Source organism: Podarcis gaigeae, assembly GCF_964106915.1.
Source record: "Podarcis gaigeae genome assembly, chromosome: 12".
NCBI classification, from domain to species: domain Eukaryota; kingdom Metazoa; phylum Chordata; class Lepidosauria; order Squamata; family Lacertidae; genus Podarcis; species Podarcis gaigeae.
Genome location: NC_139688.1, coordinates 35,483,073 through 35,499,573, shown reverse-complemented (window position 1 = coordinate 35,499,573; position 16,501 = coordinate 35,483,073). Strand labels below are relative to the sequence as shown.

Genomic DNA, 16,501 nt, shown 5'->3' with positions numbered 1-16,501 from the left:
TGTTACTTGTGAGTGAAAATGCCTAGCATAATGATTTCTTGTTCTGCCGGCTCCCACTTACAAAATCTTCCCTTCCTTGCAAACCTGTACAGAGCAATAGAAAAACTGAACGGATTCCAGCTTGAAAACTACTCACTGAAAGTTGCATATATTCCTGATGAAATGGCAGCGCAGCCACCTCCTCAACAGCATCCACAGGGGAGACGTGGATTTGGGCAGAGGGGTCCTCCCAGGCAAGGTTCGCCTGGCGCAGGTACAAGGCAAAAACCACAGTCTGATGTTCCACTACGGATGCTGGTTCCTACCCAGTTTGTAGGAGCCATTATTGGAAAAGAAGGAGCCACCATAAGGAACATCACAAAGCAGACACAGTCTAAGTAAGTTGTCCCATCACATCTTTCTAGGGTGTTTTTTATTTCATGGTTGCTGAGGTTTTGATAATAAAATAGTTCAATACAGTGGTACCTCTGGATGCGAATGGGATCCATTCCGGAGCCCGATTCACATCTTGAGTAGAACGTAACACGCACCTGCGCGGGTCGTGTTTCACCGCTTCTGCGCATGCGCGTTATGTCATTTTGAGCGTCTGTGTGAGCGGCGAAACCCAGAAGTAACGCGTTCCGTTACTTCCAGGTCGCTTCAGAACATAACCTGCAAACGCTCAACCTGAAGCATATTTAACCCGAGGTATGACTGTAGTTTAACAATTGGGGTGTGGTAATATATAGGAAGAGAAGAACTCTTTTCTGTTGGATCTTGTTCAGCAGGTCATGTGAGCAAGGATTCTGGTCCTGACCAGGCATGCCTCAGTACTATTGTTGTGAACTTTTGCTTTACGGTATATTACCAAATTTGAGAAAATAGATCAGTATTGGGGATATTTCATACTGATGCTATGAGTGCTGAGGCCTCGGCTAATGAAAGTGAAACAGAACTGTCAAAAGAAGTACAGTATGTGAAATAAGATTGATGTTATATAGCAGCAGGGATGGGCAACATGAAGCCTGCCTTGTACTCTTACCCTTTACATCCAAGTTGTTAGCATTGCTAATTTTGGTGGTCAGGGCCAGTGTGTGAAAGCCAAGTACTACTTGCTTTGGCCATTTTCCATGGAGGGATATCACTACGTTATTATCCACTCAGTATTTTTATGTCTTCACCTGGCCGTTATGTTACAAACATGACCAAGCCAAACGTTGCATTACATTCAGATATCTTTTTAAACCAGGTTGTTTAAAATATCATTTAATATAACTGCTTGGTTTTTTGCAAAATATTTTATTTTGCTCCACCCACAGTTGCTAGTATCACTTTCTCATCCTGGTTTCAGTTTTTGGTTTAGTGACTACCTACTGTTAGTGGTAATTGTTGTATGTTGAGCCATACTTAAAATGTGAATTGAAGAAGGGAGGGAAGAAGAGGAGTTTGGATTTGAAGGGAGGGAGGGATTTTCAAGGACAAGGCAGGAGAAGAGGGGAAGAGCATGCCAAGCCTGTAGGGTAGGTCCAGTGTCTTATCTGGGCCGGTGTGGATCTGTAATAGATTCTCATTAAAACTTAGTCAAGGGATTCTATCCAAAGAAATCAAGACTTTGTATTTCAACTCAGTGCAGATTTTTATTTATACAGCCATGTTAGTGCTCTGGGGTTATTTCAGAACTTCTAAGTAAGACATTCAACTGAATTGGAGGATTTGTAGTAGAGCAGTGGTACAAGTAGTGAAATGAATGACAAGCAACTGACCAAAGTTTGACTTGTCTTGTCACTTGCAACAGAGAAAGAGCTTGAAGGTAGTGGTTTATAGAAGGGCGTAACAAGATGCGGACAGTCCCTTGATATAATATATTAGTGAAACTGCCCATGAAGTTAACAGTTTGAGCAATGTGTTGCTTTATCCAGTTTTATTGTAGTGAGTGAATATCATTTTATAGAATTTTGCTGGATACTCAAACTTTAAATAGAATGACTTTCTTTAGAGTTGCCATTGTTCTGATGCTGTAAGAAATGTGTACAGAAATTGTTTTTTGCATGCATGCACAGCTGATGATGGATGACCACTCTTTTTTGTATTACAATATTCATCTGGGCCCCACTGAACAGGATAGATGTGGGTTTTTTTTGTATGAATGAGGATGCATATCCACATCTGGAACCATCAGCTGTTGCTGAACTGTATCAAGGCCCCCAAGTTCATAGGCAATTTTATCTACCAAAGCAGAACTCAAGACTGCTTTCTCAAGACTGAATGCACAATTTTTACTACTTTTTCTTTCTTTGCAGAATTGATATTCATCGTAAAGAAAATGCAGGGGCTGCTGAAAAACCAATTACGATCCATTCTACTCCAGAAGGGTGCTCAACCGCTTGTAAAATTATCATGGAGATAATGCAGAAGGAAGCGCAAGATACTAAATTGTGAGTAAAGAATGCTTTTATTAAGAGGTCATTGGGTTTTTTAATAGTCCGTCTGAAGTAGATAATTGACAGTTTGTAAGAATGGAACTGAAAAGTGAACCCACAGGAATGTCAGGTCTTGATCCTTGTGCTATGTTTATGTGTGTAATATAATGATAAAATAGCAGAAGACAACTGGTGAGCAATTCTGAATCAGAAAAGTAATAGGTTTTTGTTCGTTACACCTTTCAGCACCTTTTTGTGCAGTTAAAAGAAAATGTAAGAGGATGGGTGGTTGCTTACTTTTCAGATAAATTCCTGACATTTGATGGTAAGGAATGATACTCCTGAACCAGGCATACAGACTTCCATAGTGAGCCATTCCCAGGCCACCTAGCAAAAGTTAGGTAAATAATGTCTGAAAAGCCGGATAACTAGTAGCAGAAGTAATTGTTATGGTATTCAAACCTAACATGCAGCAAATGAAAGACAAATATCCTTTGTGAAGAAACCTATGGGAGAAGGGCAGCCTTCTCTCTTCCCACACTTCATGCCTGTTTTTCTTCACTTGTAAGCTGGAAGAGAGGAATACACCTGAGTTCTTGCTTTAAGCTCTGTTGTATCAAGTTGAAACTAAAGCAGCAAATGCCGTTACGGCTGTTGACAAATTCATTCTCCTCTTCCTCTCACCCCACCCTCAAACTGGTGTCCAAGAATGCCAGTGGCTGTTGGGTAGAAAAGACGACTGAGCTTTCTTTGGTAATTGAGAATACATGAAGTGTAACAGATGCAGCCTGCTCTGTTTTCTACCCAGAGATGGAAGGAATCTGCGTCTAATAGGTGTGAAGGAATCCCACTCAAGGGTCATGGAAATAGCAGAAAAGTTCCTTCTGTAAAACAGCCTTTTCCATTAGTTATTCCTATGGATTAAGCAGAACAATTAATTACACTTGAGGAAATCAAGCAGGTTTTTTCTTGACTTAGAGGAATTTATCATGACAGTTTAAGAGGCTCCTGATTACATGGTTAACTGTCTGAGCCCTGAGTCATTGGAGAATGACTCAACTTTTTGATTTGTTACTGATAGTGAATTATGTGACTCTTGAGTTCATTCAATTCTCTGGACTGCTTACAGTACAGAAGAAATTCCCTTGAAGATACTAGCACATAACAATTTTGTTGGCCGCCTCATTGGCAAAGAAGGAAGGAATTTGAAGAAAATCGAGCAGGACACAGACACTAAGATCACAATATCCCCGTAAGTATTCAATTCTTGTGAAATGGTATATCTTAGTTTTTAAAAAGTGCTATCACTTTTTAAGAGCTTCCTCCCCAAGTTTCAGCCACAGCTAATACAAATTAACAGATCCATAAATCAACACCCAAATCCACTTTTTACTGAGAATAGGATGAAACCTTTTCTAGGAAGCCATATGATGAGCCAGCAACTTTAAATGGTGTTTTTATCAGAACTAGTTTAATGACCAGTGAGGTTTCCTGAAAGCTAGTGTCCCTGTGTTGAAAGCATTGCTAATTCCAGTAAATATATTTGGCTGTGCATAGAAATTACTTACTAGTTGTCTTCAGTATGTTACGTCCTTTTGTGTGTGTTTTTATAGTAATTTTTATTTGCGTGTTTTACGTATTTTGCATGTTAAGTCCTTTGGGTTCCCTTGTCTACAAATACTATCATAAAAAATATTTATTAAGGCACAACCGCCACCTCCCCCAATTTGCCCCATGGCACTGATCCAGAGAACATCAGGTTCACCTGACTTGGGAACCACCACCCCAGATCTAGTCCTAAATAAGTTTGGGGCCAGGGCCACTGTTTAAATAGGGTTTCAAAACTTGTGGTCTGTCTTAATAAAGGTGTTTAAGAGTCTTGGAATACACAGGAATGGTACAAGAGCCCCAACAGGGATCGGATCTATTGAGACCCAAAGGGGCAATAGTAGTATCCCCTGGGGAGAAGGTTATACAATGAAATCTTACTGACCATTGGAAGTTATCCATGGGCCTTCTAAACATCCTTCTCCACGGACTGGTTCTTTTGACACTAGGCAGCTACTAAAATATGAATAAGGCGTATCTTCAGTTTTGCAAAATGGGGGTCCCTTTTTCTGCCTTGCTTACTGTCCACAGACCTCTTTCATGGAGGTTGCACCTGACACTCTCACCCATATGCCCATTGTCCTTGGAAGCTGACAATCCTCAAAAGTTTTGTTCCAGGCTGCAGTGACTTTGGCTCAAAGAATCCCAGCCTCTTGTCAATTCTGCAAGATCTTTGTGTTTTCTACATAGACAGATCTGCCTGCCATTCATGTAGGCTATTCTGTGTTTCTCAATAGGTTTGTGTCTCCTGCTTTTATCCCAGTCCTTAGGAGAACAGTTCACATGTTTTGCATGCTTGTAGAGTGATCTGGATCTGGTGCCTTTACTTGGATCCTCCTTGGAAAGAGAACAGAATACCTTCAGAAGACAGAAGGACAGCCTGATGACTCATCTTAGCTTATTGTTCTTGTGAAACGTTTTCCAGTGACTGCTAGGGGCTTTTGGTTTGCCACTCTATTTCCTTGACTGTGGTACCACCTGGAGCTCAAGCCAGCCTTCCTCAAGAGTCTTTGGGGAAGAACACGTCTTTTGTCCCCACTGTTCTTTCCACATTTTTCTCCTTTTTGGAGATGCTAGTTGATACAAGAAACATTTTCATAGGACTTCTTGTCTCTGGAGAGAAGTAGCACTGTTCAGTGAGTCCAGTCCTCCATTCTAGTGTCTTGAAAGGCTGCTGTAATTGCTTTAAAGCCCTGCTTCTGTGGAGTTCAGGCAATTATGCATTTTGACCATTTCATCAGCAAATAAGAGCAACTACCAATCCTTACTCTTTTCGGGCAGGGTTTTTCCTACTCTGTTGGAAACTTAAAGCTTTTGCTTTACGGCAGTGATGACCAAACTTGGCCCTCCAGCTGTTTTGGGACTACAACTCCCATCATCCCTAGCTAACAGGACCAGTGGTCAGGGATGATGGGAATTATAGCCCCAAAACAGCTGGAGGGCCAAGTTTGGCCATCACTGCTTTATGGGAAATACCCCAAAAAAGTTTACCAGATCACATCCTATAAATTTATTGTAATGTTCTGCTGTAGTTGAAATATCCCTTGGATCAGTTCTGTTTTAATAATTGACAATACGCTTGGGAAAATGGGGTGCCAGGTGATTTGGAGCCTTTTGCTTTATAGGACAGGAAAGGTAATTTTATCTTGGTGTCTTGCGGTCGAAGATTGTTAACAAATGTTTATAAATAAGATACATTTCATTTCTGTCTGAACTATATATGTTTTGTTGGATTTTTGTTGTTGTTTGCCAAGTTTATGACTGGTAGCAATACAAATGAAATGAACTGTGAAGTCCTTTTCATCTGTAGCAAATTGAATTCAACACATATATCTTAAACAAAAATGCAAATCATTGTGCAACACTAAGACACAAATCGCAACAAATTATGTTGTGTGTTTGATGTACTAGTATGCAACCATGTGTTCTTCGCTAAACAGTAAACTGATTTGAGAAGTGATTGTCATTTAGCATACATATGGCTATCTTTAAACTAGCAAAGACTAAAAGCTCGGACTCCTCCTTCGCCTCCTGGGGCTAGAAGCATTCTTGGCTCTGCTATTTCTCTTTGGCTAGCTGGACTCCACCTTATGGTCAAGGCAGGAACAAACACTTTGGAAGTAGGTTGATGCTGCAATGATGCTGTGATTTGCTTCCTGCCTCCATTGAATTCAGTCATGGTTGCTGTTGCCTCATGTATGCTCTCCTCGGACTAGTTATTCTCAACGTAATTTCTGTCTTGTGCCTCCATCGTTTCAACTTGTGTTTTCTTCCTCTGTCTGCCTCAGCTTTGAGTGTGATGTGTGTGTGATAGTGTTATACTTTTATTCCTGGTGTCCACCCACCATTTTAGTGCCCATTTCCACCACCATTTTGTTGCATCTGCCATTTCGTTTCCACCCCCTCGAAACAAAAATACACACTTTCATCCTCCTTTCAACCATTTAACTGTTATTTAAGCTCTTCTCCATTTTCTTTGGCTGAAATTCAAGGAAGGGAATAGACAGGAGTGCCTTTTTCAATTGTTTTCTGAGTGGAGATGGGGAAAGTGCCCCTTTAAATCTGAACAGTATATCTGCAATCCATGGGTGGTTTTTTGTATGTATGTATGTATGTATGTATGTATGTTTTGCTGCCTTATTAGAGACACCTCAGCAGGGCAAATATAGAAACGTAGACAGGCAGATTATTCCCATTAGATTGCTGCCCAGGAGAAGGCTCCTTCCTTGAGCCATCTAGTTCTGCTTACTTGGCATGTTGCTCTGGCCAAATGTGGTTCTCGAAGGAGGCTGTGCCTGCTCCAACAACTAGTAGTTTGGTAACACCCAGCTATAATGTCTGAAGGAGGGCTGGCTTGCAGGCAGTCTTGGCCATGGGATCCCACAAGCAACAGTTTCAGGGACTACCTCTCCCTTGGGGCTTCAGCAGCTAGGATAATTCGGTTGTGCACATTCCATAGAGTGCATTTCTGAAGTTTTCAAGGTATAATTACTTTCTGTTTCAGCTTTAAATACAAACCATTACATGCATAGCAGTTGACTGCTTTCTGCTTTGTAGATTACAGGACTTGACGCTCTATAATCCAGAAAGGACCATTACAGTTAAAGGCAGTATTGAAACATGTGCCAAGGCTGAGGAAGAAATAATGAAGAAAATCAGGGAGTCGTATGAAAATGATATAGCTGCTATGAATGTAAGTTGATTTCTAATTTGGGGGTTGGGAGGCGGGTAAGTTAGTCATTTATTTGATTTCCTCCCAATAAATATATTGTATCTTTTTTACTTCAGTGGAGGAAAGCATTCAGGTTGATACCCAACCATCAGCTTCATAAAGAGAGACTGATGCATATGTTTGTCCCTTCAGATGGAAAACCAGTCTAGTTCAGTACACACACATCAAACCCATCATCCCTGGCCATTCGCTGCATTTGCTTGGGTTGATGAGTGTCAGAGTCCAACAGTATGGGGCCACCATTTCCCCATCCCTCTTGTAGGGTGCTTCTGGAAAATGTTTCATTACATTTGTTGAACGAATAGGAGTTTGTTATTGGCCGTGCTGCATGCATTTCACAGTGATTGCTTAATCTGACTTGCAATACTGCCATAGCACCATAAGGTGCATTTTATTTAAACCTCTTTTTTTGGCTAACACAGTGGTTCATAGAGTCAAAGTACAATTGCTTCTAGCAGAATAGTGACATCTGCCCTACTTAATGTTTAACATTTACAAAATGATACAGGATTTTGACACTTGTTGTTTGCCAAGTTGAATGTCTCTAAGCTAAAACATTTTGAAATTTGAACAAGAGCACGTTATTAAGAGGGAGTGGCTAATCATCTCCTGTATCATTGCAGCTTCAAGCACATTTAATTCCAGGATTAAATCTGAATGCCTTGGGTCTCTTCCCACCTTCTTCTTCAGGGATACCACCTCCCACAGTAGGTGTCGCTTCAGCTGCTGCTGCCTCTTCATATCCTCCATTTGGGGTAATTATATATCTTCCTTTATTGCAGGCACTTGGTTATAGCTCTTCATGTTTTGAATCACTGGTACCTATAGGTGATTATTGGGCTTATCATTAGATTGTAACAGGGAGCTAGGTTGTACCTCACCATGTGTTCTGATCCAAGATTCCATTGAGCAGCATACAAACAAGAAGGAATGAAAATTATTGTAACAGATATCATATGTAGGTGACTCACCTTTTGTATTTTTGCATGATAAGGGCATGCCCAGCCCTGTCCCCCGTGGATCAGACGTTAGTGTTGAATCCTGAGGTTGGTGTATGTGATTCCTTTCCCTATACATCTTGTTAAGCAAGGCAAGTGATACAGAACTGCACATCCCTCTAGTGTGCAGTGTATTAAGTAATGTGTAAATTCAACATAAGAGGGAGTAGTAAGGGGAAGTGAATAACTGAAACACCTTTAACAGAATTAGCCAAGTCTTTGGACAGCATTGACACATTTGCATGTTTGGGAAATTGGCAATCTGCCTCTTGTGAATGGGGTTTCATTCCCTGTGAAGGAACAAGTGGATCACTTTCAGGTACTCCTGGGTACATCTTTCTCACTAGAGGCCTCAGTGTCCTCTTTGGCTAGGAGTGCCTTTAACCAGCTTCATACCACCAGCCCGACCACTTTAGTCCAGGTGTTGGTAATCTGAAGGCTGGATTACTTTAACGCACTCTATGTGGGGCTGGTTTCTAAATTCCAGCTGGTGCAGAATGCAACAACCAGATTACTGATGGGAGCTGCTGGTCAAGAAAATGTGACACAATTGTTAAAACTTCCTGTATTAATTTACAAAGCTCTGATAAACTTAGGACCAGGGTAGCTCAGGGATTGCCAGAACCCTGATATCCCAGCTGGATCACTGAGATCATCTGCAGGAGTGTCAATGGTCTTTCCCCGACTTGGTGAGGTTCATTTGATAATGAGAAACTGAGCCTTTAATGTCATCAGCCCAGTCCTGTGAAATACTCTGCCAATAGAGATTCAGCAGATGCCTTCTGTGCCAATTTTCAGACGCCTGCTGAAAACTTTTCTATTCTGTCATGCCTTTGCAGGCAATTAAGAGTACATCCTACCACCGTGGTTTACTGATATTTGTTTTTGAGTTGTTTTTAACTTTTACTGCAGTTTTATGTTTTTACTGTTGTAAACCACTTTTATATAACTTTATGATATAGCGATATACTAATATTTTTATAAATAGCTCATACATGTGATTATAGGGCTGCCTTTTAGGGCATAGCCATTCCAACCGTCATCTTACATAATCCAAAATACACTAGAAACAAGAAAATTCAGATATTATAAGAGCAACATGTTTATTTATTTTTTAGGCCACTTAATTGAAACGTTAATGCAACAGCAACATGGATTCTATAATAGAGGAGGGAAGATAAAAAATGCAGTGAGAAGCCCTGTGTTCTTCCCTACATCTGTTGTTGGTGTACAGTGAAATAATTAAAACACCTCAAAAGTTACATTAGAGCACACTACATGGTGGTGTGAGGTAACAGAAAGGGATGGAACTACTAGTATCATTGGCAGTACAGAAGAGAAGCTAATTGGGGCATTAAGTTTACTCCCCAAAGACATCCTTTCTAAAGTCGCTTTGATGGGAGGACAGCAACCGGCATGGGAAGAGGGCCTGTCCTCTGGGCTGGAAAGGGAGTCTCCAGTTTCATACCATAGGAGGCAAAGTCTCAGTGCTCACTCCCAAAACAACTCCTGCCTTTGACATAAGAGGCTGGTTCCAGCTAGACTGTGTTCTAGTGAGCTTGCCAAAAGATGACAGGCACATTTAAGAAAAGAAGAAAACTGGAGCGAGGCAGAAGAGGGAACCATCTAAAGATGTTGTCTAGAACTATGCAGATAATTTCAGCGTACCTGATTTTGTCCATTCATGGGAATGAGGGACAAAATAGAAATGTGCCAAAATACAGGGGGAAAGGGGAAAATTTTCCAAGGTTTTGAAGTGTTAGGTGTAGCTTGCCCTAGTAATTACTAAGACAAGGGAGGAAGCTTTTCCCTGCCCCCCAGCTTAAAAAAAGTGTTGCATGCCAGCCCCCTCCAAACCACATTCCACTTCTGGGTCATGATTCCATGGAAATTCTGGGTCTGGAATCCTGGAAGTGGAATACACCACCATCCTGAAAACCTCTGAGAAATGTTAACCCAGAAATCACCCTGGTGGCACAAATGGTCACTCAAAAGAGGGGTGATTTTCAGGACAGTGTTCATGTTGCCACTCAAAATGCTGTGCAGACAAGTATTAACTGTGGCTTAGGCATCTAGAAATTTGCGTGTCCTGGAAGGCATCTTAGTCCGCACTGTAATCTCTCCGGAAGCTTTTCTTTTACACTGACAGTCAACATCACATAATATCAAACAAGCTGAGCTATTAATGGGTGGTCTGGGCCTATTGTGATAGTTCTTCTCCCCCGCCCCCAGCAGTTGTCTCGTTTTTGCTCCAGTCCTATTGGCACTCACTATTAGAATTGGCTATTGGAGGAGCTTAGACCAAAGAGTTTCTACTAGTGCATAAGTATGCATATTGTGACATATATGACAGGGAAACGTGTGGTGTTTGATCCAAACCTTTTATTCCTCCACAGGAACCTTTGGAGCTAACAAATTGTGAAATTCTTTTAGCTATGCTTAACATAACTGATTATTTTATATGTGTTTACTTGCAATATTGTTTGTACTTCTTTCAATACGTGAATCAGAGCCTACACTAGTGCTCTAAGTTCTGTCACCACCAAGAAGTTTGTGTTTGGTTTTGTTCCCTAGATTTTCTTTGTGTGCTTTGGTTTTCTGTTTTTAAATATAGCTGAAGCATAATACGTCTGCATAATCTGACTTCAGTAAAGATAATGAACTCATTTTATAAGATTACTTCAGGATGTATTGGACATAGTAACTGAGTGCAGAGGGATATCTCTTACAATAAATGACTGGGAAAACAATTTGTTTTGTGCTACATATGGCTTTTCAATAGAGGTAATAATGGAATTGTGTATTAACAGAAAGATGTCAACCCAATATGTCAGACATTGTAAATCATTGTGTATTAAATAGCAGAACACCTTAATCAACCAGTTATTCTTTATAAATCAGTCCATGGGGTCACGAAGAGTCGGACACGACTAAATGACTAAACAAAACAAAAGATAGACAGATATACAACAATGAAGCCCTTTTTTAATGTTATGGGATTACTGCCAAGAGAATCCAGGTGCTGCACGCAAGAGACTTCATTAGTAATAATAAAACATTTTTATTTATACGCCACCCTACTGACAGGGTTGCCCCAGCTACTCTGGGCAGCTTCCAATAAATTTAAACATCAAACAGAGTAAAATATCAGATATTAAAAACTTTCCTATATAGGGCTGCTTTCAGAAGTCTTCTAAAAGTCAGGTAGTAGTTTATTTCCTTGACATCTGGTTGTAACCTTAAAGTTTGCCGCTGATCATGTAATGCAATTTTTTTGCTACGTTATGTTTGTTCCAAACCTCTTGTGAGTAGTTCTTAAAACACAAAAATCTAGAGTTGCATATTTAGAAACCTGGTGGATTTAATCTTTCAAGTAGAATGAATTTCTTCATTGATAGAAAACAGCTACTCAGCCACACATGGTAGTTGGAAATAAGGCGTATCTGTTTGCTTTCGGTTGGCAGCTACAGCTTGATTGCTACCGTTCAGATTGCCTGATCTTTCCCCCCACTTACCTATTCCAGCAACAGCCAGAGTCTGAGACTGTTCATCTGTTCATCCCAGCCTTGGCAGTGGGTGCCATTATTGGCAAGCAGGGGCAACACATCAAACAACTTTCTCGTTTTGCAGGTGCATCTATTAAGGTAATATTAAATTGATAACTTCGAATATCCCCAATCTTTATAACTGTCAGCAAGTTTCTGCAAGTTTGCTCTGTTTCTGCGTCTACCTTAGACACCCTGCTTTGACTGTAAAGCAGTAAATGGTACTCTCTCCTTCAGAGACAAGATAATTGCAAACATGTTTCTAGAAGTTCTTTGAGGGGTGAAATATAAGCTGTAAAAAAACAAACCTGCCACCTTGGTGGGCTTGACTTTTTGTTCTTTAAGATGGTTTAGACCTTTGGGCCATGTTTTTTAATTGAAGCTTATTTTGCCATAATGTGCAGAGCTGAAAATTAGATTTTCGTTAACAAACATGAAAGCAATTTAACTGTTGGGGGTTTCATGTTGCTTCAAATGTTTTTAGTTCAAAATAAGATGAGCGTATAGTTCGCCTGTGAGGAGATTACAGTTTGGAAAAGCCACTCTCTAGAATTAAGGCTGCAACCCTTATTACCTGGGTGTAAGTCTTGTTAAAATCAGTGGAGTTTACTTTTGCATGGGCAAGTATAGGATTGTGCTATAAATACAGTTCATTATCAACAATTCTGAGTATGCCTTGATGGTTGATCCAACATAGCAGAGGGTATGTGGGTAGGACTTGCATTCACCTTTCTTGTTTTGAAGTGGGGATAAGAGGTTATTGGTTAGAATTTTTCTCTGTTACTGTTCAAAGGATTTTTTCAGTGATTGTGTCATACAGTGTATCTGACTAGTGATCTTACCTCTTCATACATCATTCTCCCTGTCTCTCTCTTCCTGCTCCACCCCCCAGTTCTGCCGGCACTACTGAAATTTTCCATGATCTCACCTCTCAGCTTTATCCAGCTCCATTTTTTAGGAAAGTGGTATTGCTTAGCCTATAATCACAAATACTTGGATGGAGTAGTAAGATTGACTGACATCAGGAGCACATTATTTCCCTTTTTAAAAGCAATCACCAGTGGATTTGTACCCTCATATAAGGGTTCACAATTTGTAGGAAAACATTAACACTAATATCCATGCTTAATGTTGCCAGTGCATTTGTACTGGAACAGCAAGATGGTGGTGGTTTTCATTTAAAAACAACACCACCCTATTATTCATCTCATTGAGTAGTGAGGAGAGGGCATCCAAGAAGTTCCTAATCTGTCACTTCTTTTCTAGATTGCACCTGCCGAAGGACCAGATGCAAAGCTAAGAATGGTGATAATCACTGGACCACCAGAGGCACAGTTCAAGGTATAGTGTTTGGCTCTTGTGCTATCTTGACTTTCATTAATAGTTTTAAGACAAAACATGCATAGTCAAGAGAAGGAGAAAACCCTTCTGCCTTGTTAATTGAGTAAGATGCTTATGTGTGATGTTCCATTTGTTGTTTAGTCGTGTCCGACTCTTCGTGACCCCATGGACCAGAGCATGCCAGGCACTCCTGTCTTCCACTGCCTCCCGCAGTTTGGTCAAACTCATGCTGGTAGCTTCGAGAACACTGTCCAACCATCTCATCCTGTCGTCCCCTTCTCCTTGTGCCCTCAATCTTTCCCAACATCAGGGTCTTTTCCAGGGAGTCTTTTCTTCTCATGAGGTGGCCAAAGTATTGGAGCCTCAGCTTCACAATCTGTCCTTCCAGTGAGCACTCAGGGCTGATTTCCATAAGAATGGATAGGTTTGATCTTCTTGCAGTCCATGGGACTCTCAGGAGTCTCCTCCAGCACCATAATTCAAAAGCATCAATTCTTCGGCGATCAGCCTTCTTTATGTTCCAGCTCTCACTTCCATACATCACTAGTAGGAAAACCATAGCTTTAACTATACAGACCTTTGTCGGCAAGGTGATGGCTCTGCTTTTTAAGATGCTGTCTAGGTTTGTCCATTGCTTTTCTTCCAAGAAGAAGGCGTCTTTTAATTTCGTGACTGCTGTCACCATCTGCAGTGATCGTGGAGCCCAAGAAAGTAAAATCTCTCACTGTCTCCATTTCTCCCCCTTCTATTTGCTAGGAGGTGATGGGACCAGTGGCCATGATCTTAGTTTTTTTGATGTTGAGCTTCAGGCCATACTTTGCGCTCTCCTCTTTCACCCTCATTAAAAGGTTCTTTAATTCCTCCTTACTTTCTGCCATCATGTTAAGAATAAAAGCGTATACCTGTTAACATTTTTAAATGTAGGTAGAAGAAACTATGTGGTGACTGTTTTAAATGCAGCCAATCAGCAAAATCATGGTAGTGTTATTTGCAGTCCTCAGTTCAAATTGCTCCTTCGCAGAAGCAGTGCTTCCATGTCTCTCTGCACTGAGCTTCCATAGCTGCAAATGCAATGCTCCTGGTGTGGTTTAGGGGTTTTCCTTTTCTTTCTCCTAATAGTTACTTCCGCCCTCTTCTAGTCACCACCAGAAGCTTGTACATTCTCATCCTGATGTCATTTGTGTCAGGTGCCAAAATGTAAAATGATTGTATGAATTTATCAAAACTGTAATTTAATTTTTTTTGAACATAATCTTCAGATTTGTTTCTACCATTATGCCTATTGCTGATAACATGGAATTAGAAAGGAAATGTAATCTTTTCTGTAGCTTCATGGGGTTGGTATGTAGGGCTGAATTTAGTGGCAGACTGATTTGATTGGCATATATTTTATTTTAAAGGCCCAAGGAAGAATCTATGGGAAACTTAAGGAAGAAAATTTCTTTGGACCTAAGGAAGAAGTGAAACTTGAAGCTCATATCAAAGTGCCATCCTATGCTGCTGGTAGAGTTATTGGTAAAGGAGGCAAAACGGCAAGTAGCTGACGAAAAGTTGACTAATAAACCAATTACTTTTTTTTTTTAAAAAGCAACCCCAATTTATATTATAAAACATGGTACAGCAGTGCAGTGATTGTACAATTTGTTTTACACAGGTAAATGAGCTTCAGAATTTGACAAGTGCCGAAGTTGTAGTTCCACGTGACCAGACACCAGATGAAAATGATCAGGTGGTTGTGAAAATTACTGGCCATTTCTATGCATGCCAGGTAGGTGTAAACAGAGACCTTCGATTTTTTCAGTGATGTACCCCAAAGATGAGAATAGAAATTTAGTTAAAAATGAGCTGGCATGAAATTTCCCCTTGAACCCATTGAAATGTCACCATTACATTTGTAGTCCTGACAAGAAAACAAGGGGGAAATATTGTTACTAGTTCAACTATCAGTAAATACTGGATTATTTTAAATTGTGGGATTCTGTCCTGTCCCCTCGCTTTCTGTCTTTTGGTGAGCAGCAAAAACTCATTTTTACACATTTGGTTCTGTATAAGTTAATGATTTTTATGTGGCTGGTTTTATATATGTACTGGTATACTTAATTTGCTGTTGAGAGAGAACATTTTAACGGTTTAATCATTGTAGCAGCATTTTTCAGGGACCAAATGTGCTATCTGCTGTGCACAGTTATAATTGCAGTCTTCTTTATTTTGAAGGTATTTACAGTCGCAAATGCACTTGAATAACATAATTGGGGGGGGGGGGAGAGAAAGAGACGAGAAAGCAAGCGGTACAAAAGTTAACCTAACATGACAGGTGATGGTTGGAATTTTGTTAACTCTCTGCAGCTTGCCCAGCGAAAAATTCAGGAAATTCTGGCTCAGGTAAGAAGGCAGCAGCAGCAACAAAAAACAGCGCAAAGTGGACAGCCACAGCAGAGACGGAAATAAAGGTTTAGGAAAAGACCCTTCGGAGACAGATGCCAGACCAAAGAGAGAGACTGTAACGGACAGGTTCTGGGCACCTGTTGGAATGATATGCAGATGTTTCACAAAGCCAGTCGCTTGTTTGAGGACCAGGCCACAGTTGGCATGCTGTCTCTGAGAATGTATTCTTTAGGCTCTCTTACTTTTGAAACCCAGCTTTAAACTTAAGGACCCCTTCACTTCCCTTTTGTTCTATTCCTCACAGTTTAACATAAACTTGTTAGTCTTCTTTTATTGTTCTTGCTATTCCCCAGCAATTTTAGAACTTGGTTTAATGAAGCTTTCTCTTTTGAGTTCACTGATTTAACAAGAAAAGGCATTGCTCTTCTAGGTCCATTTGTAAAAGAAGAAAAGACAATTGGAGGGTGGGGTTTGGGGAGGGAGGGCGGGGTTTAGAACAAGGGCATTGACAACGAGGTTACGTGTTACTCCCAATGTTAACCAAGTGGCATTTCTTTTAAACATTTGGTTGCATTTTTACATAACACTGCCATGTATAAACTAAGGGAAGTGTTCATTGGTGTTGGCCAGGGCATGAAAAGATAAATATGCATTTTACTAAACTACCTCAGGCATTTAATACCTCAAATAAGAAATTGTTCCTTTTTTGCTTCTTCTTTTTTCCTTTTTTTTCTTTTTGGTATTTTGTATACTTTATAAAGCTAATAGTTCTTAAGCATTTTATTTTTTTAAAAAAAGAAAAATTTGATCAGCCAATAGTCAGGAGCACTACAGAGTTTATTGAGTGGGGGAAGGGAAAGAAATATAGTAGATTGCTTCTAACTGCTGGCTGACAGGAGTGAGATGGAAAAATAGAGTCTTTGATTATATCTGAGGGTGTCAACACAATCATTTGGGGTGGGGGTGGGTAGGGAATCAGTGAATGTTCAAACG

At 40.4% G+C, this 16,501-nt stretch overlaps 1 protein-coding gene across 3 annotated transcripts in view; it reads left to right on the top strand.

The window, feature by feature from the left end:
* IGF2BP3 (insulin like growth factor 2 mRNA binding protein 3) overlaps window positions 1–15,846 on the top strand; it is a 65,940-nt gene extending 50,094 nt beyond the window's left edge. For 2 of the 3 annotated variants that reach the window (XM_083705291.1, XM_083705292.1), the window contains 10 exons: window positions 93–377; window positions 2,280–2,414; window positions 3,529–3,651; window positions 7,065–7,200; window positions 7,863–7,994; window positions 11,762–11,881; window positions 13,049–13,123; window positions 14,524–14,655; window positions 14,778–14,891; window positions 15,470–15,846. In XM_083705291.1, coding sequence (XP_083561417.1) covers window positions 93–377; window positions 2,280–2,414; window positions 3,529–3,651; window positions 7,065–7,200; window positions 7,863–7,994; window positions 11,762–11,881; window positions 13,049–13,123; window positions 14,524–14,655; window positions 14,778–14,891; window positions 15,470–15,571 — 1,354 coding nt within the window. In that variant the 3' untranslated portion in view covers window positions 15,572–15,846. The remainder of the gene's footprint in view (window positions 1–92; window positions 378–2,279; window positions 2,415–3,528; window positions 3,652–7,064; window positions 7,201–7,862; window positions 7,995–11,761; window positions 11,882–13,048; window positions 13,124–14,523; window positions 14,656–14,777; window positions 14,892–15,469) is intronic. The other variant, XM_083705293.1, reaches the window with a different exon arrangement.
* The last annotated feature ends 655 nt before the right edge of the window (window positions 15,847–16,501 follow it).